General features: G+C 44.2%; 5 protein-coding genes across 5 annotated transcripts; all 5 read right to left on the bottom strand.

Moving 5' to 3' along the window:
• Positions 1-6: 6 nt before the first annotated feature.
• msmo1 (methylsterol monooxygenase 1) lies at positions 7-4,596 on the bottom strand. Its single transcript, XM_060047683.1, is given in 7 exon segments — positions 7-156; positions 159-189; positions 637-749; positions 752-762; positions 2,222-2,370; positions 2,756-3,040; positions 4,438-4,596. Coding segments are annotated over 6 exon segments (705 nt in total). The 5' UTR covers positions 3,011-3,040; positions 4,438-4,596; the 3' UTR covers positions 7-10.
• A 215-nt stretch (positions 4,597-4,811) lies between these two features.
• klhl2 (kelch-like family member 2) lies at positions 4,812-13,603 on the bottom strand. Its single transcript, XM_060047681.1, has 15 exons — positions 13,153-13,603; positions 12,590-12,709; positions 12,356-12,462; positions 12,063-12,184; positions 11,194-11,356; positions 10,813-10,922; positions 10,369-10,485; positions 9,859-10,008; positions 9,622-9,739; positions 8,783-8,980; positions 8,315-8,416; positions 7,938-8,066; positions 7,309-7,449; positions 7,022-7,165; positions 4,812-6,577 (listed from the first exon to the last, which is right to left on the bottom strand). The coding sequence occupies exons 1-15, from the start codon at positions 13,218-13,220 to the stop codon at positions 6,549-6,551; spliced, it is 1,818 nt and encodes a 605-aa protein (XP_059903664.1). The 5' UTR covers positions 13,221-13,603; the 3' UTR covers positions 4,812-6,548.
• Positions 13,604-14,254: 651 nt separating this feature from the next.
• med28 (mediator complex subunit 28) lies at positions 14,255-15,732 on the bottom strand. Its single transcript, XM_060047680.1, has 4 exons — positions 15,520-15,732; positions 15,207-15,273; positions 14,960-15,072; positions 14,255-14,669 (listed from the first exon to the last, which is right to left on the bottom strand). Exons 1-4 carry the CDS (start codon positions 15,715-15,717, stop codon positions 14,466-14,468), a joined length of 582 nt encoding a protein of 193 aa, XP_059903663.1. The 5' UTR covers positions 15,718-15,732; the 3' UTR covers positions 14,255-14,465.
• A 40-nt stretch (positions 15,733-15,772) lies between these two features.
• lap3 (leucine aminopeptidase 3) lies at positions 15,773-20,607 on the bottom strand. Its single transcript, XM_060047678.1, has 13 exons — positions 20,348-20,607; positions 20,061-20,176; positions 19,899-19,953; positions 19,703-19,808; positions 19,162-19,321; positions 18,906-19,070; positions 18,588-18,746; positions 18,354-18,478; positions 18,158-18,246; positions 17,417-17,519; positions 17,010-17,089; positions 16,471-16,580; positions 15,773-16,326 (listed from the first exon to the last, which is right to left on the bottom strand). Exons 1-13 carry the CDS (start codon positions 20,444-20,446, stop codon positions 16,140-16,142), a joined length of 1,554 nt encoding a protein of 517 aa, XP_059903661.1. The 5' UTR covers positions 20,447-20,607; the 3' UTR covers positions 15,773-16,139.
• Positions 20,608-20,656: 49 nt separating this feature from the next.
• On the bottom strand, positions 20,657-23,425 carry clrn2 (clarin 2). Its single transcript, XM_060047679.1, has 3 exons — positions 22,921-23,425; positions 22,242-22,421; positions 20,657-21,631 (listed from the first exon to the last, which is right to left on the bottom strand). The coding sequence occupies exons 1-3, from the start codon at positions 23,171-23,173 to the stop codon at positions 21,363-21,365; spliced, it is 702 nt and encodes a 233-aa protein (XP_059903662.1). The 5' UTR covers positions 23,174-23,425; the 3' UTR covers positions 20,657-21,362.
• Between the last annotated feature and the right edge of the window lie 684 nt (positions 23,426-24,109).

Here is a 24,109-nt window from a genome sequence, read left to right as displayed (position 1 = left end):
GTTTCTTATCTCAGGTGTCGACCGGGCGTGTCTCACCTGTGCACGTCGATGTCTCCAACAGGCGGCAGGCCACCCAGGCCCACAGCATGCTGACGTGGTTACAGAAGAGCATGATGCCGATGAAGAACCCGGAGCCCAGTATCAGGGTCTCAGCTGGTGGGCGTACTCAGCCTGCATGCCGAACGGAGCCTGGGGACGGACGCCACACACAGGGTCACACCACGATGCGACACCACTGAACTTGCGTTGTAACCACCCTTTGATTAATTGTGTTTGGTGTTTGTTTGTATGACTGCGGCTGCTCGTGCATCTTACTGTGTGTCTGGTCATCAATTAAGACAATGTGAACTTTGGTACACCATCGATTGCTTTGCCCTTTCAAAAGAATTACAACTATCCAAGGGAGTATGTGCATATCTGTGCATGGGAACTGTGCATATGGTTTGACACACAGTCTTGTCACGACTGTTGATCCTCGGTGTGTGGTGTGTGTGTGTGTGTGTGTGTGTGGTGTGTGTGTGTGTGTGTGTGTGTGTGGTGTGTGTGTGTGTGTGTGTGTGTGTTTATGCGCCTGTCTGGGTGTGTGCGTGTGCTTGTGCGTGTGTGTGCGTGTTTATCTGTGTCTGTGTTACTCACTGTGAACTCGTGGTGGACCTTGTGGATGTGCTTGTAGAGCTTGCGGTGGTGCAGCAGTCGGTGAAGGAAGTAGTGCCAAGTGTCCTCGACCACAGCACAACCCAAACACTGGCTAGAAGGACGGGCCTAGAGAGAGAGAGAGAGAGAGAGAGAGAGAGAGAGGAGAGAGAGAGAGAGAGAGAGAGAGAGAGAGAGAGAGAGAGGAGAGAGAGAGAGGAGAGAGAGAGAGAGAGAGAGAGAGAGAGAGAGAGAGAGAGAGAGAGAGAGAGAGAGAGAGAGAGAGAGAGAGAGAGAGAGAGAGAGAGAGGAGAGAGAGGTGAGAGAGAGAGGAGAGAGAGAGAGAGAGAGTTACACAGTTATGGTTATTAAAGCTCCTACTTCCATAAAATAAAAACATATAAAATAAAAAGATAGACCTGTTGAACAGATAACCACAACCAATTGTTTATAGCTTAATAAAAACATACGCTATCACAAATGTATGTTTAAACACAGCTTTCAACTGGGTTCAGCCAATGAGCTACGACCAATCAATGAGCTACGACCAATAAATTATTTAAATGGTTGCTACCTGAGCTCCACACAAAACCAGCCGACGAATTACTCACACAGCACCAGCAGGCTATGGTACAACCTTGTCTGAATAAATGTAAATCTACAAAGGTAATGTTATTTAGTTCCTTTCCATCCTCACCATGGGATCCCTGCGTAGCATTTGAAGGTGTCTCTTAGCGTAACACGTGGGGTGTGTGTGTGTGGTAGGGCTGTCACTTTTTCCAAAAATGAAATTCGAACGAATTTCGAATGTCCATAATTAATTCGAATACATTCGAATACATTCGACCCCCCCCCCCCCCCCCCCCCCCCCCCCCCCCCCCCCCCCCCCCATAGAACTATAAAAAAGAAAAAGAAAAAAGAAACACGACAACAACTGTTGTCGTGTTTCTTTTTATTTCTTGTGGAAATCACGTATACCTACTGAATTCATAACAGCACAGGATAAAAACACATCTTTGATAACACATTTGTAAACACAACAAGAGGAAGCTCCGACACACAAGTGCGGCTGTCTTTTACGCATTAACAATAACTGCTCGGAGCGCGATATGCGGAGCGCATGTCGTCCATGGCACACACAGCCTATATAAACGAACAATCTGTGAGGCCGACCTCCAACACGGCATGCTGCTCTTTTGTACTTGTAAAGAAAATTACAAGTAGTCTCGCAGCTCTCCGTTACCGCTGCAGCTGCAGCCGCTACAGGCTGCCCATCGCGCCCAGCGCAGCAGCGGACTTTTCTCCCTGTCGTGTGCGATCAGTGTCGGTCTCCGTTTCAATGAGCTCGTGTGAGAGGCTTTCAGTCACGAGATGTTTCTGTGCAGGGGAAAGGTGGACTAACCGGGAGAAGCGGGGATCCAGGAGGGCCGCTTTATTGAGGAAAAGCCACTCGCCGCTCTCTTCTTTATAGCGCATTTTTACAGTTCGAATGGAGAATTACACTTCGAATTCGAACTTTTCACCCCACCTTCGAACGAATATTCGAACTTCGAATAAAAAGTGACAGCCCTAGTGTGTGGCCGCTCACCAACGGGGCATGGCCTCCCAGTGGTACGGGATGTTGAAGAACTCGGTGAAGTAGTACGTTCCACAGATCAGGGGCAGCTGGATGCAGAAGTGGTTGAAGAGAAGCATCTTGAAGCATCGCCACTGTTTCTCCCACGTCTCTGGCTTGTCCTGGAGAATACACACACACACACACACACACACACACACACACACACACACACACACACACACACACACACACACACACACACAATGGTTAGCATACTGGGTTATGACCCTTAACACTTGATATGGAAGGTATTTCATATTGGGCAGATCGAAATAATGATTTTACATTGTTATTCTTTTCTAATTATTATGACTGTCCTGTACTGCCGTGACAACCACATTTCCCATCTGGGATGATTATAAGCCTATCTCTAGTCATGATATCATCGTATCATATCTTCATTTGAACAGACTTGTAGACAACAATATGCAGTCAAATGGGGGGGGGGGGGGTGAATATAAAAACAACATCTCAACACACACACACTCACACACATGCACACACCTGCTGGATCTTGTATCGCTGCATGAAGGGGAGGAACTGGAAGAGGAATCCGGGGAGGCAGAAGGAGAAGTAGATGAACTCGTGGACGAACAGGGAACCCCAGGTGGCGATCTGGAACTTGGTGTAGTTGTCCATCATGTAGGTCCAGGCGTGCTTCAGGGAGGGCTGGAAGGGGTTCTCCGGTAGCATGGCGTCTGCGTACTCCACCGCCATGTACGCAGAGCCCAGGATGTTCACTGTGCCGTTAACCTCCATGTTGGATCACTTGTGTGGGTGGGGGTAGCCCTGCGGAGATGGGTGGTGTTTCAGTGTTCAGGTATACATCCGCATCATAAATACATGAGCTAGCCGTTATGTTACAGGATGAAATTACTTTAATAATCTATCTATGGCCTTGTTAAGACCAGTGCTTTGAATCTCTCTTTAAACTCGAGATGAGTAGAAAGTCTCGTTTGCATGACTGTTTTTTTATTAATGCAGCTGGTTTCATGTGAAGCAGTGAAGAAAGAATCAAGCAACATGTTTTAGTTTTGTTTTGATTGATTTATAATATCAATAAAAAAATAGTGATGCTCTCTCAATAGTTTTAAGTAAATATATCCATCCATGTCAGTACAACAACGTCTCATAAAGGTTAGCATGCATTACCTAGTCCGAACATATTATTTGAAATAAAAAATGTATCAATGTTCGTTTATAAAGCAGTTGATACTGTGGTTTGATGTGAGATCGTGTCAGGGGTCCTTATCTCCTCCCGGCAGTCTATGTAGGCCTATTTTGATTATAATGTTCGGTATTTGACTTACTTATTTTTTTTACATCATAGAAACATTGTTAGGTTAAATCCCTCCAAGTTTGACATAGAAAAGCAGGTATAGGCCCCTGACACGATCCTGCAGACGATCTCACATCACCCCACATTGATATCAATAATTTTTTTCCGATGTTGCGAAGTATTCCTTCTAACTTGAAGACATATTTTTGTAGAGACATTTTCTATGTGATGGATATATTTCCTTGAATCTAGATTGAAAACAACATTATTTGTGTGAACTATAACCAGGGTAAATATTGATCGATAAAAAAAAGTTTTTTTTCACCTCTTCACATAATAGGCCAGCCAACGTTACATCCATTATCAAGCAGATGTTCACTTTTGACTATAATAAGGCTAAGCATCCCTGGACTCAATCTTGATTCTGCCGTTGTATTGCTGTATTTACAACGGTCGTGGTGGTTCATTCTCAAGGTCCTTACACATTATTAGATGCTTGATGTTACTATTTTCTTTCAGTTCGTGAATCGTGTTTAATATAATGATCCTTGAACATCTTCCTTTTCGTTTTTATATTGCTAGAATACATCATTTATTGTTTCGTGCCTACTAATGCAATTAAATGGGGCCAAAGATATTACCTTCGTATGATCAACTTTTAAATGAAGCTACGTTCTTAATGCCGCATTTGGTAATAAGTGAAAAGGTGTGAAGATTGCAGTTTTCGAAGGTAATGACAGCAAAAGCCCCGTTTGGTATTTGCATCATTCAGAACTAAATGGCGGGTGCTTGTCGGTGCTTTGCCGACCTGATGTTTTCATCGAATAATTCGACTCATTATAGCGTGCAAGTGGTTATCTAACACTTAACGAAGTTAATATCGTTCATTATAGAAAATGGTTCTTACCTTAGCGCCTCTCCTTCCGTCTACCTGATCTCGAGACGGCCGAACGAGTCAAGTACAGAAGCAGTCTAATCGCTGATTGGCGGAGAAAACAGGAGACTGACGTCAAGAGGCAGAATGTGCCCCTTACGCAATGTGATTGGCCAACGGAATGGACTGATGATAGTGAGAGGGAGAGTTTCTAGAGCAACGACCAATGAAAGCTTCGGACAGCTTTCATAACTTAGAAAAGGTTGTATAGAACACATGGCGTTAGGAATAAGGTGGTTCCTTGCATTGACTCATAGATGTAGGTGACACACTTATGTAATAACGAAACAAATATAATTCTTTTCCAACGATAGTACACTATCAATTACAGTAATGATAACAACTCCTTATGTTAAAACGTTTTAATATTTCTGCAAAATTTAAAGAGGCATACTTTCACGTTTAAATACAAGAAGCATATTTATTAATGATAATATAAAACATGTTGTGAAACATTTCAAAGATCATTAGCCTACATAACATTCCTCTGACAAGAGACAGCGATATTAATCAACATCGTAGCAACTTTAAATATTAGAGCAAAAAACTGAAAAATCAAGTCGTTTGGTCACTTTCCAGAAAAGAGAGAGAGAGAGAGAGGGAGATAAGACGATGTTGTGAGTAGTAGAGAAAGAGAATAATAAAGAACGACAGAAATAAAGAGCAATATTAAAGTTGGCACATTCATGTCGAGTCAGGGTGTGCAGTAGTTAATAGGCTTGCTATAACAGAGGGGATAGGGGATGGTGGGAGAAGTTGGAGGGGGGGTTAACCGGGTGGGTTTGAGAGGTTAAAGGTCAGGACCATGCATGGAGTTCAGCCCATATTTAACTTGCTGTGATCAGTGGTCACAACCACAACGGAGAGTTCTGCCAAGTGACAGTAAAACACTAATAAATAAATAAACTGTTGGAAACGCTCGTCAACAGTTTCTCCCTCTGTCTTTTCTTCGGTCCCACGAACATACTGTGTTTCCATACAGATATCGCAATAAAAGCCTTTTATTTCCCCAAACATACCATCCCCCCCCCGCCCAACCCCAAAGAAAGCATACAATGTCTCTTTTACAATCACTTTCCACAGGCTGTGCTGGAATCATGCAGACTGGTGTGCTAATGACACCGGCTACCATCAAGTAAACATCCCCTAGATCCTTGGCAGGTAAACTCAATAAGTCCCCGTTTGGCACTTGGGCCCATAATAGCACACTGGGAGCAACAACAACATAGGACGCTAGGAGGGTTTGGGTAACTCAGGTGTAATAAAAAAACACATTCAGCCACTTTAGGGACAGCCACATACGAGAACACTGTAAAAGGTCGGAGCTCAGAGTGCAGAGGTCGCGACCCCGTGCGTCGACCAGGCGTCGCCACGCGCGAGACTTGCAGGTGCACGGCTGTGATGAGCGGCGCACACACATACGGTACATGCTCACATGCGCAAGCGAAAGGCGCGCACACGCGCACACACACACACACACACACACACACACACACACACACACACACACGCACACACGCACACACGCAAGCACGCGCACACATGCTTACACGTTGAGCACCCATTTAGTCACTATACAAACTTAACCATACATTTCTTGGCATGATAAAAAAAAGTTAAAGGCGTTCCATTCATAATGCTCCCCTCACTGTTCTATTCTCAAAAGGAAAATACCTAATTAGGGAACTTCCTGCCGTTTCAGCAACGATAAGACGAAAAACAAAAAAAAGAGAAGACCCTTAATGTTATAGTTACAACAGCTCTTCTTCAGTAGCAATCCAACACCGTTGCGGTTGTAGTGGTTCTTAAAACTGGTTCGACTCCAGTTCGCTGTCGCTTGTTTAGCCACGAGAGGATTAAAAACACGGTTTTAACATCTCCCAGTTGTTGAGTTCCTCCCCCGTTTCTTAAGTGCATTAATCTTCATCTTCATGATCATCCTCATCAGCTTCATCATCATTTGCTCATTTTCTGGCAGGGCCCGTTGAGGCAGCCTCAGGTCCAAGCTCTGGCGTCGAAGACGGATCCAAGATGGGTGTTCAGCAGACGACTGCTCAAAATCAACAAGATGGCCCCTGAGGCAGTCATAAGGGCTTGTCGATCACCGTCACTCCTAGGAAACAATAACATGCATTTAGGGGATAAACTGGTCGTACTTCAGCCTGCGCCATGTACGTTTTTGGCGGCCTCTAGTGGCTTGAGTTGTAGTTACAGTTCGAGCTATCAGTTTCCGAGGATATTCCCACAGTGGACCTCATTAAAACTAGTTTTTTTTCCGCAATTTTGAGTTCAGATATTTAAGAATTATGAGAAAAGTTATCCAGCGCAGGTTTAAAGCATGCAAAGTATTCTCATAAATGTATTCACAAAAGTTGGGAAAATGTTCCCTATGTGCGAAATGTAAAAGAAAGAAAAGAAAAAGAAAAAAGAATAATTCCATCCCATTGTCAAACACAAACACACACGCTGCCTCAGCAGTAAAAAAAAAAAGTACTGCACAATCTCTGGTGCTTTAACAATGGCCATGACAACAGGCGGGATGTTTACACACACAAACCTGCATAGCTGCGTCCGGTGCTCATGCAGGCCGCCAGTAGAGTCCACTTGTCGGAGGCAGGGTTGTAGAACTCCACGGACGCAAGGTTACAGCTGCCGTCATCGCCGCCCACCACGTACAGTAGGTTGTTCACCATACACACGCCTGGACACACACACACACACACATACACACACAAACACACACACACACACACACACTCTTAGGATTTTCCTCCTAGATCAAGGAAGGCTGTTCATTGTTGGCGTGTCCTTTATTCTTCCACTCGCCGTCGCAGCCGCTCTCACCTGCGTTGCGGCGGCACATGTTCATGTCGGCCACCTGGCGCCAGCCGTTGGTGGCCGGGTCAAACACCTCGCAGCTCTTCCTCACCAGCGGGCCGTCGTGACCCCCCACCGCGTACAGCAGCCCCTTCAACACGCCCACGCCTGGAGGGGTCAGAGAGCACTTCTTTTACATCATCTCATGGAAACGAAACACACCTTTTCGTTGCAGGTTTTTCAGTGCATTAGCTCCGTGTTTCCCCTTCATCTGATGATTACAACAACGTCAAAATTATATCTAGCAAACATCCTTTTTTTATTTTATCACAACTTGCACAAAAGGTGTACTCTGACGACCATTTCACTTTGCTACTGTGATACTTTATTAAAAAGGTGACAGATTATACCACCAGGTGTGAGTTTGAATAGCCGTTGCAAGACGTTTGGAAAATCTGCCTCTTTTGAAATCATACGGGCGTGTCCATCTATCCAGCACACATCTACAAGTGGGCGTGGTCACCTAGATGTGTGCTGGATAGGTGGACGTGCCCACTTAAGGGCGTGTCCTTCAAAACGGCTTGTAAGGGGTAATCACACACCTGGTGGTTTAATATGTCACCTTTAACAGGTAGAGATAATAAGCACACGCGTACCTGCCCCACTCCGCCGGGTGCCCATCTCAGAGATGTAGCTCCATGTGTTGCTGTTTGGATTGTAGGCCTCTACTGTACTCAGACACTGTCTGGTGGCCCCGTCATACCCTCCCACTGCATACAGAATCCCTGCGGGAAACAATCACATTCAACACAAAAAAGGTTAGCCCGTTAACACATTGAAACCAAACACAAACCGACGACTTCGCTAAGAAGCAGGTACGAGGTTGGGTAAGGGCTTACACTGTTGACAATGGGGTACGAACCCAGAACCGATCCCATCCCCCTGGAGTAAGTGACACAAAACAAACAGGGCGGTTCTTTGACCTACTTATTTCTAAGCTATAAAAAAAAAAAAAAAAGGGTCATGTGATCACCGTTGACAACGCCCACGCCGACACTGCTCCTCCGGGTGCTCATGGGCAAGACGTGGAACCACTCGTCCGTCTTGGAGTTGTACGCCTCCACGGTGGACAGCCCTGCGGACAACACAGGCATGTGAGGATCTCGAACTGCACGAGGAATAAGGGGCTTAGTGTGTGAGGACCACCCGAGGCAATGGAAGCATTTCCTTTCAGACAATTTGAAACATTGTATAGAATAATACATTTGGATGGTTAAGAGTTGAACGGTTAACTTATGCATCACATTGATGATGAAGCCGCGAAGGAAAAAGCAATAGCATTCCGTGAGCCAGTTGAGGGGTAAGGGGTAAGGCCGGTTCATCCGTCACAGATCATAGGGGTGAATCAACTCACTAACCGCTGCCATGCATTTTTAAGTTTCCATGGTTACGGTGACAAAAGCCTCGTTGTGGACATCCACGGGCTAGGGCCTAGCCTTACCGGTGCTGCCGTCGAAGCCCCCGACGGCGTAGAGCAGGCCGCTGAGCACGGCGGCGCCCAGCGTGGAGCGGCGGTCCTGCATGCTGCTCACGCAGGTCCAGCGGTCCGCCGCCGGGTCGTAGCAGTCCACCGTCCGCACGCGCAAAGAGCCGTTGAAGCCCCCGACCGCGTACACGCAGCCGCCCACGTACACCACGCCTAAGGGGGGAGGGAGAGGTGCAACGTCACGCACAAGAACTGCACAACTCGGCAACAAGATTCAAACCGTTTGTAGACGGATGTTAGGGCTGTGCGTTTAATCAAATTGGAATCGCGATTTTTGCGTCAAATTATAAAAAAAAAAAGAATATAATCGAGTTAAAACGGCTGTTATTGTTTTAAGTATATTTATTTTATTCATTAAGTGTTGCTGGATACATATTTGGACATTATTTTCAATGTGAACATTTTGTGTATTTTTTTTAAGGGGAAATTACAAAGTTCTCAGTTACAAAGTGTTTTTTGGAGAGAAATGCTGCAAAGATGCGTCATGTTTTCACACAAAAAAATTATAGTTTGAAGAATTATGATTTCAATATTGACCAAAATAAACATGATTATGATTTATTTTCCATAATCGAGCAGCCCTGCAAGACGTGGATTCTCTTTTTATGCACGTGTATAAAGAACAAGAATCTATAAGCAGCAGTTTGTGACGCAGGTGTCTAAATCAACAGGTGAAAAAATGAACAAAGTGTGAAAAGTGAATGCAACCCCTCTAGGTAAAGTAACCCTGAAGGTGAAGCTCATTGGTTCATTGATTCATTGGTTGTATCATGTGGTGTCGTTGGCTGTCTTACCTGCTCTGCACCTCCTGGTTGGGAGTTCAGCCACCTGGTACCACCGCTGCTCCTCAAAGTCATAGCATTCAACGCTCCGGATAGCCTTGGGAGCCTGGCCCCCCACCACCACCATCACCTGGAACCAATAGAAACATGTACACACCATGAATACACAGAGATGAAGGCTGATTTTAATGATTTAACCGGAAAACAAATAGCCCTGCAAATAATTGCCTGGTTTTATGGCAGGCATACCTTAGGGCAGCAGGCTGGGGTCCTCATTTGTGTCCGTGCGGTCTTCATCAGGGCCCTCTGATCAGCCGGCAGCAGGTGGTACTTCATGGCCTCGATCAGATAGTCTTTACACGCACTGCTGTTCTTCACCAGAGACTCCTCCTCCACCCTCTAGCATAGGTAATAGTAAGGAGAGAATGGAAACCGCCATTAAAGAGAGCATTTTGAATCAAAACCATTGAAACATAAATACAACTGATAAAGTTGCATATACACAAACTACAGGAAGAAGTAAAGACTACAGAAAGTACTGTCTGAATTTTTTTTAGAGATACAAAACGCGAATTAATGATCATATTGAACATCAATATAAGCTACATGTATGTTACATTGACAGAACTACAACTCGCCAGCAAATGGCCAGCAAATGGCATGCATGGAGTTTGCAATGTAGGAAGAGCAGCAATAAGGTAACAACCGTCAAAGAAGTGTCTTTACTACAACACTACTACAACGCCCACACACACTGACCTGCACCAGATATTCTCTGGAGAGTAGCGGCAGGCGCACGTGCTCCATGAGTTGAGCCAGGTGTTCCTGACGAACATCTTTATCATGATTGACCCAAGCAATCACCGCTTCAAAGACCTTAAACAACCATGCAAATAAAACACACTTTAAAGCAGACACTGATTTGAGTTCCATTCACAAAACCCGTTTCCTAATTTTTTTCCCTACGGTCAATAATGTTATTGTAGACGGTAATAATTATTTTTGCATGTGTTTATTATTTATTTTGCTTATGAAGAATAGCTTGTCATTCTATTTATTTTTATTTTCCTGTACCTCCTGCTAGGGCACCTGATTATCGGGTCAGGGGTCAAACAAGTGCCACCTTATTTAATTCATGTATTCATATAATTCATATACGATCTTGTAAAGGCTTGCATGCGCTGGGATGTGTGCTGCTCCTACCTTCTCCTCAGTAGGAATGGTGAGCTTGTCGCTGGCGATGAGGCTGGACACCTGTTCCATGCCCAGGTTCAGGAATTCTTCACTGGCCACCACCTCGGGGAAGTGTTGCTCTGTCCACAGAAACCAGAAACTCTTGTTATCTCCTACGTCACTCCACCTCATCTCCCTCTCCCTCTCTCTTGACTTGCAACCCTGTTTATGTATTCCTCAGCCTAAGTAATACCATTGAGTCATTTTCTTTTAGCAGACGCTTTTATCCAAAACCAGTTTTACCTTACAGATGACCTTTTTTACCTTTCAACTTGGAGTCTAAAACCTAACCAACGACCCTGCCCTACCCGGTCCAACGCATGGCAGTCTCTCCACGGCGCCCACACTCACCGGCGTAACTGTTGGCCTGCGTGAGGAGTTGGCAGCAGGCGTGCAGGTCTGCGAAGGCCCGGATCCCCAAACAGTTGGAGGGGTGGAGCTGGGAGCTCAGGAAGTCACAGCAGGCCTTCTTCACCTCGCTCAGCTGCAGCAGGCCCGCAGCGGGAAGCAGGGCCTGGGGTCCCATCCGTATGTGCAGACAGACAGACAGACACACGTCATTAAAGGAACACCTAGAGGTTTCCTGCATGAAGCCAAATGTTTGAGTTTGGTGGCAGTATAGGATTAAAACTGGAGTACCGAGTGATGTGGGTGGTGAGTGAAACAACAGGGGTGTCTGAACCAAAGTGGTCCATTGTTGACCGCTGATAAGATGAGCATGTACTTAATCAATCCCAGATGGGATCATTTTGGCAACAGTCAAAAGCATGGGACAAACAATGCGTTCTTGATGAGGTGTCAAAACTCTGGAGACTTGTTGGAAGCTAGGGTAATCCTAACACTGTGATTTTATGTGTTGTCTGTCATTCAACTACAATGCATGTGTAATCAAGTTTCGTTTCGAAATGTTACTCTTTTTTCTTTAAGGTTTTTATTCATTTATAAACATGTATAGTGGAATGCAACAGGAAATATTACCTGTGAACGTAGTCCAAAATGGGACACCTTTTTTTTTTCTGACATTTGCTTGTATGCACATGTCAGTGATGCAAACAGGTGTAGCATGCTAGTTATATCCCTGGCACATTTGAATAAACATTTAAGAATAATTCTTTCAGATGACGTAACACATCATTTTTCCCCAATCACATCCAGGTGAGTTCTGTATGGGACTGAAAGGTAGGCCTTACGCAATCACTGCGGAGGCTGCATGTGCGCACCTGTACATTCTCCTCCGTGACCTGTATCTCCGCTGTGTAGATGTAGTCGATGAGCAGGCCAAGTGTCCAGCCCCCCATCTCTTTTATCCTCACCCGCTTCGCCCTGCTCTCTGCCATTTCCCCTGCAGACACACACGTCAAGAGAATGTGCTTTGGCCTAATCCGGGGGAATTTATAAAGGAATCATAAACAGGGGAATCACAGATCACAGGCAGCAGCTGTGATTCCGACAACATGAATCACAGGTGTAGAGCGCAAAATGAAGGTTAGAATTCAGGTGTTTGTTGTCATACCTGTGAACATAGCATGGAAGTAGGGGCTCCCGGCAGCGAGGACCACCCTGTGAGCAGTGATCTCTACGTCCTCCGCTACTATGGTCACATCGCACAGCAGGCTCTGACTAGCGTCGGGAAGAAGGCACAAAAGTATTCAAAGTACAAATAAAATGAAAAATCGGAACACAAAAGTTTTGCAATCGTTGGTTAGTTAGATACAATCGCTGTTTGGGGTATTAAACAATGGTATACCTGCGTAGCTCATTCATAACTTTGAAGGCCTTTCGCATGTGCCTGGGGTTGAGAGTGACAGGACCTTGCTTCTCTATGCCATCCTCTTTGTCCAAAGGATGTGGACAAAGTCTACTACCCCTAACAGGGACAGCATACACAAAGACAAATCACAAAACAATCCACCACAAAGCATTCTCTGGCCCCGCTCTGGCACACAAACACACACTAAATAACTCATTAAATAAACCCCTGAGCTCGGCAACGAAATATTGTCATGCCCCTGTACAGTATTCACCTCTACATAAGTGACTACCTCACTTTCTGTCCACCTACAAATTATATTCAGGCCGGTTGGGCAACACAATTGCGGAAATGAATATAAACACATAAAATCACTCGTATGTAGCCTACATGATATACAAAACCCACAACGATCTACAACACAAACTACTAGGCATTTGGCGTGTCCAGGGGGCACTTAATGGTCATGCTCATAAACAATTGCACAGCCCAGCTGCTCTATCAATGCGGCATCGTCACTCAGCCAGCGACTATGAAACGTCAACACTCTTGTGACTTACAGAGGATGAATTTCCATGATCTCGCTGCTCTTCAGAGGCTGTAAACTTGGGGCACTGGCATGCACCATTCCATATCCACAATGTTGACGTTATTAAGGATGCGTGTACCCAATCCCGACCTCGATTGATTTAGTTGTTGAGTCGGGCTTCAGCCCATAACAGCTGCCTCTCGATGGTGTGTCACACGAGTTCGCTGGCTTGCGGTGATACTCAGTCACACATTGTAGCTAAACGCGGGTGTTGTCTGTTTTTTTCTGTCTGTCGAAAGGCGCAGATAGTCACATATGTCGTGGCCAAGCGGTGGGATTGTAATCCTTCAGATGCAAATTTGGCCACGGGGAAATAAAGCGGCGGATGGCGCTACCTGTTATTTTCCTTTTACTGATTAAACCCTACGAACAAGGACTACTCGGCAAAGACGTTCCTCTGAGTGGCTGATCTGGGGGAGAGGAAAAGACTGTCTCCCTCTAGCTGTGGAAGACTGGCTGGGCACTGGGTCGATACTCACTGCAGCGCCCGGGAGCCATTCATTATTACACACGCCGACGGATGTTTATTACATTATGTTAGATTTCAATGTAAATTATGTGAAGTTATGAAGCTTCAGCTCATGAAAAAGAAAGCATTCAAGTTGAATCTATAACCCCAGCTGATAATACATTCTGTATTAACTACCATGCAACTAAACTGATGTTTAAACTGCCATTCATTAAAGTGTATTTATTTGGAGATCAAGACTTCTGAAATGGTTGATTGTGTAAATAATTGTTGAGTAAAGGAAGGAATAAGCTTAATGTAACCGGTGTATTAGTTATGTTATATTTCGACAATAATCCTTATATTCCTTTAATTTATTATTATGTAGGCTACTTTATGTATGAATGTATATTTGTTTTGAAAACTTTTATTTCAATACGTTGGGTCCTGGTTACTTCACGCCATCCTCTTTCGGAAAATTGCCCTGCTGGAGAGAGCAGTGTGAGACGGAAAGCACTGTTGAATTTCGTATAGTATTGTGTTCCCGCACAGAATAAAGACTCGTGGCAAAGCAGCAGTGGTCTCTCGACTCATTGAAAACTGCCGATGCACGATGAAGCCGTCATTAACATAAAAAATATCTTTTATTTTTCATGTCACCCTCAAGAAATGGTCACATACAATATTTACAAATAAAAAAATACTTCACAATTTTAGAAAAAAATGTTATTGGATGACGTCAAAAGAGCAATAATCCCACACATTCTCTAATTCCAACATAGGTTTACACAATGGGGACTGCAAAATAAGCATATACAACTACATCTGTGTAAGTGTCAGTTTGGCTTGAGCGGGGCTGGAGGGAGGCTGGCAGAGGCCTGCTCCAGGAACGCCAGTGGCCCAGGAGGAGGAAGGTCTGTGGGCTTGCGATGTTGGACACTCACATCCTCTAGCACCTGCTGCCAGTGGTGGAGCTTGGACTGGTGCTTCTGGACCAGCGACTCCTTCCTCAAGAGCTCGTTTTTGAGCTCAGAGACGTCCTACCAGGGAGGAAGTGGACGATGGTGGTGAAAACACATTGGCGGAATGGTGCATAGAATACACAGGAAAAGATAGAACGATTAAATGTGAGCACAGCTCAATTTGGCACTACATAAGAAATTGAGAATCAAGTTGAACTCACTTAAACTAAACAATGTTGTAATTTTTTGGAAATAATGTATTTTAGATGCAACTATCCACTAAAAGTGAGGTTCATGTCTTCACGATGTCTACCATTTAGTAAGCAGACCTTTGTACACCCAACTACGGAAGCGGTTATGGATGTTACCTCTTTGACAACTTGTTCTGGCTTCTGTACAGACAGCTGAAGCCTTTTCTGTAAGAAAAAACATTCTGTCTGTCTAGCCACGTCCAGGAACTTCTGGATGCACTGGTCCACCCCTTTGACAAACAGACACAGGGACACGTTGCTAAACAGTAACGTTACAACGTTTACATCAAACAAGCTACATTTGTACGAATATGCCCATGGAGAGCTCGTTTTAACCCACTGAAAGTAACAATCGTTTTCTTACCAGTTCTGATTTCCTCTTGGTCTGTTCCGTTTACGTAGTCTTGGCTTACCAAGGAAGCAAAACAAGCCTGTAAGTAAGAAAGTAAGAAACAGTGTGATGACACGATGGGCTGAGCATCTGGCTAGGCTCAGACCCTTCTTTTAATGTAGACAATAGTTTCTTATAGCTAGAAAGTCGTTATGCAAGCAATTACGGGTACATGTATGTCAAATATTTTATTTATACGACTTTGGTAGCCGCAATTAAATTGCATAACGTTAGACAAAGGAAGGGATTAGCTGGTAGCAACATTAGCATGATGGTCACCTCCTACCTCAAAGGAAGCTTCCAAATCATCCACCAAAGTGTTGTTTCCCTGGGCTCTGTTAGCAGAACCGCCAGGCAGTAAACCGGGCTGACCCGGTCCACCAGGAACCCCGACAGGATGAGTCCCGGGCGGCTGTTGGCCAGGAAACATTCCCCCCATGGACGAAGCCATCTTGGTCCGTCTCTGAATTTCCGGTTTGCACATGCGCAGACGCTCCCCGTTACGCTTACTGACAGGTGACTGACAAATGATCCAGAACCAAGAAATACATGTACATTTTATTGAAATACATATAGAATACAATGTTGTGATACTACAGGAAGATTTTACAATGTTACAACGTGATCAAATTGCACCGTAGGGTCAAGCAATCCACCTTTCCACACAATTTCCAAATTGTAAATTTTGGAAATTATGTAAAAAAGCAATTGTATGGCCCGTACGGTATGGATAGCTGAAATAAGCAATGAAGATGGAATATTGATTACAAAGTTGAAGAATATATCTGGATCCGATTTTATACAATTGTAAAAACCATAACAAAGCTTCTCTTGTTTTTGTCATCTTCTGTATTGATGGCACGTACATCCTCATATCTCATCAGAATTTCCTGATAGTGTCTTTCTTCACGCTTCCTGTGCCAGTCTTGCAGCAAACTCCACCAGCGTGCGAGTTGGCCGCCCAGACATGCCCTTCCTCAGGTAGGGAACCTCGTCCTTGTTACCCATCACTCCGGCGATGTCCAGATGTGCCCAGTGGGGGGCCGTGACAAACTCCCTCAGGAAGGCCGCTGCCGTGCACGCACCGCCAGAACTGTGAGAGCCAACCACGCAAACACACACACTCGGTACAACAACAACAACAACAGTAGACAGTGGAAAGTCTTCTAGGCCATTGTATTCGTCATGCAGTAGGAGCCATGAGGTCATGTTGACCTGGCCATCAGCAGATACGTACCGGCTGCTGCCGACGTTGTTGAGGTCGGCCAGCTGGCTGTCAGTCACCTGTCGCGTGTAGTGCTGGAACAAGGGCATCCGCCACACTCTGTCCCCTGTCACCACGCTGGCCTACACACACACACACACACACACACACACACACACACACACACACACACACACACACACACACACACACACACACACACACACACACACACACACACACACACACACACACACACACACGTCAGTCTCCATACCATAACAGACTAGAATGGAGCCTGGGTAATGTAGTTTGTGTACGTGTTTGCGTAAACCTAAATCCAATAAATATGGTCTTTGAGTTAATGTGTATGACATGCAGGGTGATAATTACACTGTACTAAAAAAATTCTTAACCATTTCTTTTTTTTTTTAGATTGCGTTCTTTTCCTCTTTACATCCAATCCTGTCTTAATCTGTATATGCTCATAGTGTGCGGTATATGTTTATCTGGTCCATGTATCACGCCACCATTATGATAAACCCTTCACTGCAGGGCAGCAGCAGTAATACCTGGTGTAGCCGCTCCCAAAGCCAGTCAGAGTTACTGAACACGCCGGTCGCTGCTGAGCCCAGTGCTACGTCCATGGCCCCTGGGAGAGAGATGCCGTCAGTGCTTCATTTGTTCTGAATAGTACCTTTATCTTAGCGTAAGACCTCATTCCCCATCATAACCCTCATATTGTGGCCATTTTGTACCAGCGTTAATTAATCTCCTATAATTTTCGCAGATTTTCTACAATATCAAAGCATTTTAAAGCATTTTGGTGTCTTTGATAACTATCCCCCATTCACTGTTACCTTACTATTTCATCAGTACCTTATCAATAGATAATTATTTTTCTGCGCTTTATATATTTTTCAACACATCTTTCTACACCAAAGCTTTTGGAGGCATTCAGTTCTTTAGCAGTTTTTACCTGTTAGGGTAGCTGCGTTGACAATGGCTCTGGGGCTGAATGTGTGTGCATAACAGAGAGCATCAGCCAGGACCAGCCTGCCCTCTGCGTCTGTGTTGTCAACCTGGCAGTGGAAGAAGATGAACCACATTCAAAAGAATTGAGGGTCATACACACACACACATTAGAATTGGTGTAGCTGTTTTTTGTTTGTCTTTCATTGGCTCAGAGCGCTACATCCTGTCACAACCCTTACTCAGGGACAAAGACAGGAAAAGGCGTTTTGTGTTTTCATTCATGTGCTGCGAGTTCAAGCTGTGGGTTTGGAGTGTTTCGAGAAATAGTGTTTCAAGACATTTCCCCCCCCTCTCCCCCCATGCTATGGTGTCCCTTTTTTAATCAAGACTTGCCTGGATAACTTGCCATTCACTGACAAGGGTTCAAAGCTGAACATAACTACAAAACGTGAATGTAGCGGCCAGATTAGCTCAGGAGGTAGAGCTGTTGTCTTGTAACCGAAAGGTTGCTAGTTCGATTCCCAGCTCCTCCTAGCTGAGTGTTGATGTGTCCCTGAGCAAGAAACTTAACCCTAACTGCTAAATGCCCTAATTGTAATTGTAATTATTTAAATAAGTGTCTTTACAGCTCAGTATGAAGACTTATTGCCCCCACTTTGGCCCCGTAAGAAAGCAGGAAGAGTGATTTTGGAAGAGTGATTCAATCCGATACGGTCCACCGTTCGCCCTTCAGCAGGCCACCCACCTGGATGGTCTTTCCATTCTTGGCCGTGACGACATCTCCTGGTTTGCTGGCCTTTCCGCTGGGCATGTTCTCACACAAGGGAGCCAGGCCTAAAACAAATAAACACAGAAAAAAACATTATAGAGTAGAAGACACAAAACGACAGGGCTAATTGAAACATCCCCAGGGTCCTCCATGTTTGATCCAACAGGTTTACCTATGATGTTGATGGGAAGTTTGAGGGCTACCGCCGTGACCAGAGCGGCGCACACTGTGGCCGCTCCGCCCATGTCGGCCCTCATCGCATCCATCCCAGACGGCGGCTTGAGGGAAATACCTCCACTATGGACGGATGACAAAGCCAGGGATAAGAATACTGTATATATGTAAACACACATCATAGACGACGACAATTCAATCTAACATTTTTTTTCCCCTCAAAGCTGCTTACCTGTCAAAGGTAATTCCTTTGCCAACCAAAAGCAGTGGGGCTTGAGTTTTATCGGGGCTCCCATTGTAATGAAGCTCCAGGAAGACAGGGGGCTCCTCGGAGCCTTTAGAAACACTGAGGAACGCCCCCATCTGCTGCTCCTCTATCCAACCTTGAGACCTGGAGAACGAATTAGGATTGATACATTTTCCTTTAATATGACACTGCACCCATAAAAAGTACAACGAAGACTTATTGCAACCATGATGTAATTCAATGAAACCATGATGTGACATGGGGATGAGACACGCACACACGTAAATACAGCTTTGCACATACCGCTTGTGAACAGTCACTCGTTCCCTGTATGGTGCAAGTTTCTCTTCAATTGTGTCGGCGAAGGCGGTGGGCGTGATGAGATTGGCTGGACCCTCCATAAGGAGGCGGGCTAGATTCTGGCCTTCACCATACAGAATCCCTTTCTCCCAACCTGCCACATCATCACTAGCAAAAACACATAGATACAATGCGCAAAATGAGTTTATGTTTTCCGAAATAAATTATCTTGGCCAAAAAGAGAAGCTGATTAGCATACCTTCCATGTAGCTGTGTGGTGACTTTGGTCTTCTTCTTGGTCTTCAGTAGGTCGTATTGAAACAGACCAAGCACGGCACCTTCTGCTGCTGCCTGGGCATCTCCACACGCATCCACCTCCACGTGGCTCACCTCCAGGTCCTGGAGCAGTCTGCAGCCAGCTGACCCAGGCAGACACATACCATGCAACTCAAAACTTTTGTATTGAGGTTTGAAATTAGCAGTGGAACACAAGGTAGTCCTTGTGGCAAATGAAAGTCTTGAGACATAACTCATAATTCAACTATGTTCATGAATTAAGATATGCAACACATCAGAATAAATATATTAAAATATAAATACAATTGGTTAAAATATAACTATAATATAACTTTATTATAAAACATACAACATCAGCAACACAGATTATTTCAACAATATACAAAGGTAAACAGAGTATATGAATATTCAGACGAAATAAACATATGATGGGCCTTCCACAATTTAATTCTAATATCAAAACAAGGATTATAAAATGGAAGGTTCAAGGTGTTTGTGTTTACCTGATAATGCTGCTCTGATGTTTTCCTTGCCGGTGTCCCAGTTCTCCGACCCACACACACCTGCATTATTTTTGCCAAGACCAACTACTGCCACACATGGGAAATCCTGAAGACAAAAATATGTTCATTATAAAACCTAGATTAGCTGTGCTATAACATTTATTCTTCTTCAGTTTCACGGTTTTCGGCTTCGTACCTCATGGAGCCCATAAAATATTCTGTTTTTGCCTTTTTTCAGTGCTGGGCCAGAGCTGTTGATGACAAAATCAGGAATGACGTTGTCATAAATATCCTTAAATAGGTCAGTCCAGTACAGTAGAGCTACACTGTAAATTCTACCAGAAGTAGGCTTACTTACATTTTTAGCAATTCTGAGAGCTTGCCAGACACAGCATCGTCCAGGCTTCTAGCTGCAGTTGTCAGATCAAAACTGTCAGTTTCTCCCTCTTTCTCGTACACTCCCAGTACCAGGCCCTGGTAAATAAACATTAAATAGATGTGTTACAACTTACAACACAGCAGAAACACACATGTCTGGCACATTTTGTGCCATTCTTTTACAAGCTTGCCTAATTTAAGGATGATCACATCTGCAATAAAGTAGGCCTAACTGTCTTCATGCTTTTAAGAGTTTCTGTTACTTACTTTTCTGTTATTCCAGTTGTTCTGTGATGCAGAAAAGAATCGACATTGTTTTATTCTCGCTGCTGTTAGCAAAGCTCTTTTTAACGTAAACATTGTCATCTGTTACACATATGTGCGTAAGGGATTTAATTGTAATGCAGACACAGGTCGTCTACATGTGAAATGTCTGGTTTAGGGGTTATCCATTGATTGCCTCAGCCTGTCGCGTTTCATACGTCAACAAAAAGGGACCAAATAAAATTAAATCGAGCGCCATCTGCGGTCCACAGTTGGTATTGAGTGAAATAAGTAAGAAATATCACACAAGAAAACGATATCGTATTGTTTATTAACTATTGCATTTCACCGAATGAACAGCACAGTCTAGATGATTGGCAATACAAGTATACATGCAAGAAGATATTTAAATAAGGAATATTCTTCAGGCCCATAGTTTTATATCACAACACACTTTTAGTAAAAAATGTAAAGCTTACCACTGTGGTAAAAAAACGTTTAACAAATGCCCATGCAACAAAAATGTTGCAATTGGCATTTTTTTTAAATAAAATGACATGCATATTTTGCATTGCATAACAAGCACTTAAAATGAAACATTACATTAAAAGTATTAATTTGTGCTTAGGAAAGGTCTTGTTTGTCATGAATGCGATAAAACGAGCATGCAGTTCAAAATTATAATTTCCTTTCTCTACATAAGAAATACAAATATTTACATTATACGGACAAATAAGAAAAAAAGTGTCCAAATTTGACGACTCCATTCCGTGATTTTATACACAGTCATAAGGTTGTCTGTTGTAACATATGACATAGGTCATAGCATGCTCACATACATTTTTTATACCCCTCTGTAATCATTCATTGGTAGACAGTTCAGGAAGTAACATTTAAAAAGTAACAACAACACATCAAGGAAGATGTCATGCAGTGTCAGTCTATTTAGTCCACAAGGACGATGACCCCTGACCCCTGGTTTTGTCCTGTCGCTAAGGGCCTGCTCCTCAGCTACATGTCAGTAGAGCAGATCCAGGGCCGAGATCACCGGCTGCTCGGGTTTCTTCTTCTGCGCTTTGGGAAGCTTGATCCGGCTCATGGCGACCACGCCGCAGACCGCCACGTGCGTGGCCACGCTGGCCACGCCCAGCCAGAAGGACCAATCTAGGCGGTCGTCCAGGACGGTGAGGAGGAAGAAGCTCTCCTTGTGGTTGGCGATGTGCTCCGTCAGGTGATGGTGTCTCATGGCTGCCAGGAAACACAGCACACCTAGGGTACCGAACAGAGCTGAGGGACCGGAGGGAGACAGAGACGTCGAGATGTCAGATAGTGTGTTGGCTGGCTAAGTCCTACATCAGCTATCTGAATTCACTGTCAAATTGCTGGGGATAAAAGCTTCTGATACAAATAATGTAACAACTTGAATAAAAGAGAGTTTAAAAGTTGTTATAATGCATCCAAGGTTTGAAAGGAGTTAAGAACAGAGTGACAGGACATGTAAAAAAGGTCTTCTACAAATACAATTGACCATTTGACCGAAATATCGAAGTGTCAAACATGATTGACTAAACAGCTGGATATAATGTATTGGAGTGAAAAGCTAGCGTGTGTGTGTGTGTGTGTGTGTGTGTGTGTGTGTGTGTGTGTGTGTGTGTGTGTGTGTGTGTGTGTGTGTGTGTGTGTGTGTGTGTGTGTGTGTGTTTGTGTGTGTGCATGCGTGCGTGCGTGCGTACCTACGTGCGTGCGTGCGTACCTACGTGCGTGCGTGCGTGCGTGCGTGCGCGTGTTTGTGTGTTTATGTGTCTTTTTAAGTGTGTGCGTCTGTGAGTCTGTTTGTGAGAGAGAGCGAATGAGTCCATCTGTGTTCATGCATGCATGTGTGGTTGAGTCTACGAACCAGCTATAACATTCCAAAGATACAGTCCTTTGTGTCCCTTGATGCTTTGGTAGGGCACCTTGCGAGCGTTGTAAATACAGAAGGACAGACTGACCAGCGCAAAGCCTATCGCCACCAGCAAGAAGAGGATCACCATCATATGCAGTCCAGTATTCAGTGTCTTCACAAGCTTTGGAAATACTGTACAGGCGACACAAACACACACACACACACACACACACACACACACATAATTAAGGCATAAAAAACAAGTTTAATAATACCATTAAGTATTGCATTTATGAAATTTCCAAACGTATTTTTTTACAGATACACAAGTGCACCACAAATTGAAATCATAGGTCATTAATGGAACACAGCCGACCGTTATAGACAAACCTATAGGCATACAAATATACACACACACAAAAACATGCTCATACAAACTCATACTAGTGCTTATAGCCTACTTTTTTGTCACCCTTAGGTCATACTGGCAATACACGTCTACTTTACTAGCAATTTGGTAATAATTATGTCTGACTTGGCAACTAGGTGTGCCACAGGGGGGGGGGGGGGGGGGGGGGGGCCGTTGTTGTTATGGGGGCATTGCCCCCCCCCCCCCCAACCACTTACGTTGGAGATTTTAAAAAAAATATTTGTGAAGAAAAATGGATTACAAAACACTGCTTGGACTTACTGTATATTTTAGAACGCCTGTCACCAAGTCCACACTTCTTGGTCTTGCCCCCTTGGAACAGTCCGTAATATATGTGTCCGATAAATTTGTTCAGCTCTGGGTTCGACGCATTTACAATGTCCACTCCGGTTTTACACAGGATCCGGCCAGTGGCCCACCTCTCCGTGGAGAGAGCCACGATCAGGAGCACCACGGAACCGATACACAGCACGGAGGCCACCGAGAATGTGATTCGTTTCCACACCGTAGGCATCGTAGCCTACCGCCACGGGACCTTTAGTCCCATCGCGTCCTGAGGTCCGGGCCCCTCACCGCTGCGATGTATTCCGCCGGGCATGAACTAAATCCATCATCTAATAGTATTTTTATATATGATTCAAATATCTTCCTTACTTAAAGCGCAGTAGATGGCAGCAGACACCGAATATGGCGGAGAGATATTCATTACCTGTTGAAACTCTATAGGCTACGTGATGCTGCTCTCAGCTTCCTCCCCTCCACCTCCGGTGCTTTTCCTTTAATCAAGTAGAGCAATCGCCCTTACAAGTTGGCCTTTGAGGTTGATGTATAGTTTAATACGGTGAACAAATTGCTGCGTGAGTAATACGCATCCAGGACGCAGTAATTGTGTCGGCTTCTGAGAAAGTTCAAGAGAACATAAAGGTCACAAAAGCAATAAAAAAAAATACAGCCCCCATTTAGTTACATCTCGTTATTATTCTATAGGCCTGCTCTACCATCAAGACACTTCTGCTGGTTGTTAAACACCCCTAACAAATGGATAGACGCTGTCCAAGGTGCTGAATTGGTCTTTTATTCCATATATATTTGTCAAACTATCCATTGTTTGCAGGGTTTGTAAATAAATAAGTAAATAATTGAGTACATAAAAAGTTCCAGCTCAGCCTTAATTGCATCATGTTTCCTTAAGTGCATCCTGTAAATCTAAAACAAATCCATAACGTCTCAATTGTTACTGAAACATAGCAATAGACAGTGGATAATACATTTGTATGGATGGTGACCAGCTGTAATCAAAATAATACTTGTATGGATAGAGGCCAAATATAATCTGAAATAATCCAAAAAAGAATCCAACTTTCCAAGACATTGGACAATGCGTTGAATACGGCGATTCAAAATGGTGAGGGAGTAAAGTCGTTTTCAACGGTTTCACGAAAGAAAATCA

The sequence above is a fragment of the Gadus macrocephalus genome, chromosome 3, assembly GCF_031168955.1.
Source record: "Gadus macrocephalus chromosome 3, ASM3116895v1".
NCBI lineage: Eukaryota > Metazoa > Chordata > Actinopteri > Gadiformes > Gadidae > Gadus > Gadus macrocephalus.
This window is presented reverse-complemented; position numbering and strand designations above follow the sequence as displayed.

Coding starts and splice junctions, on each gene's coding strand:
- klhl2 (XM_060047681.1), bottom strand. CDS start 13,220: ATGGTGCATGCCAGTGCCCCAAGTTTACAGCCTCTGAAGAGCAGCGAG. Junction 10,923..11,193: donor GCAGGCCAACAGTTACGCCG/GTGAGTGTGGGC, acceptor TTCTGTGGACAG/AGCAACACTTCCCCGAGGTG. Junction 6,578..7,021: donor CACCGGACGCAGCTATGCAG/GTTTGTGTGTGT, acceptor ATTGTTTCCTAG/GAGTGACGGTGATCGACAAG.
- med28 (XM_060047680.1), bottom strand. CDS start 15,717: ATGTGCAAACCGGAAATTCAGAGACGGACCAAGATGGCTTCGTCCATG. Junction 15,274..15,519: donor ATTTGGAAGCTTCCTTTGAG/GTAGGAGGTGAC, acceptor TCTTACTTACAG/GCTTGTTTTGCTTCCTTGGT. Junction 14,670..14,959: donor CAGAACAAGTTGTCAAAGAG/GTAACATCCATA, acceptor CCTCCCTGGTAG/GACGTCTCTGAGCTCAAAAA.
- lap3 (XM_060047678.1), bottom strand. CDS start 20,446: ATGACAATGTTTACGTTAAAAAGAGCTTTGCTAACAGCAGCGAGAATA. Junction 19,071..19,161: donor ACCACACAGCTACATGGAAG/GTATGCTAATCA, acceptor TGTTTTTGCTAG/TGATGATGTGGCAGGTTGGG. Junction 16,581..17,009: donor TTTGGGAGCGGCTACACCAG/GTATTACTGCTG, acceptor GTGTGTGTGTAG/GCCAGCGTGGTGACAGGGGA.
- clrn2 (XM_060047679.1), bottom strand. CDS start 23,173: ATGCCTACGGTGTGGAAACGAATCACATTCTCGGTGGCCTCCGTGCTG. Junction 22,422..22,920: donor CAGGCGTTCTAAAATATACA/GTAAGTCCAAGC, acceptor TCGCCTGTACAG/TATTTCCAAAGCTTGTGAAG. Junction 21,632..22,241: donor TCTTTGGAATGTTATAGCTG/GTTCGTAGACTC, acceptor CCGGTCCCTCAG/CTCTGTTCGGTACCCTAGGT.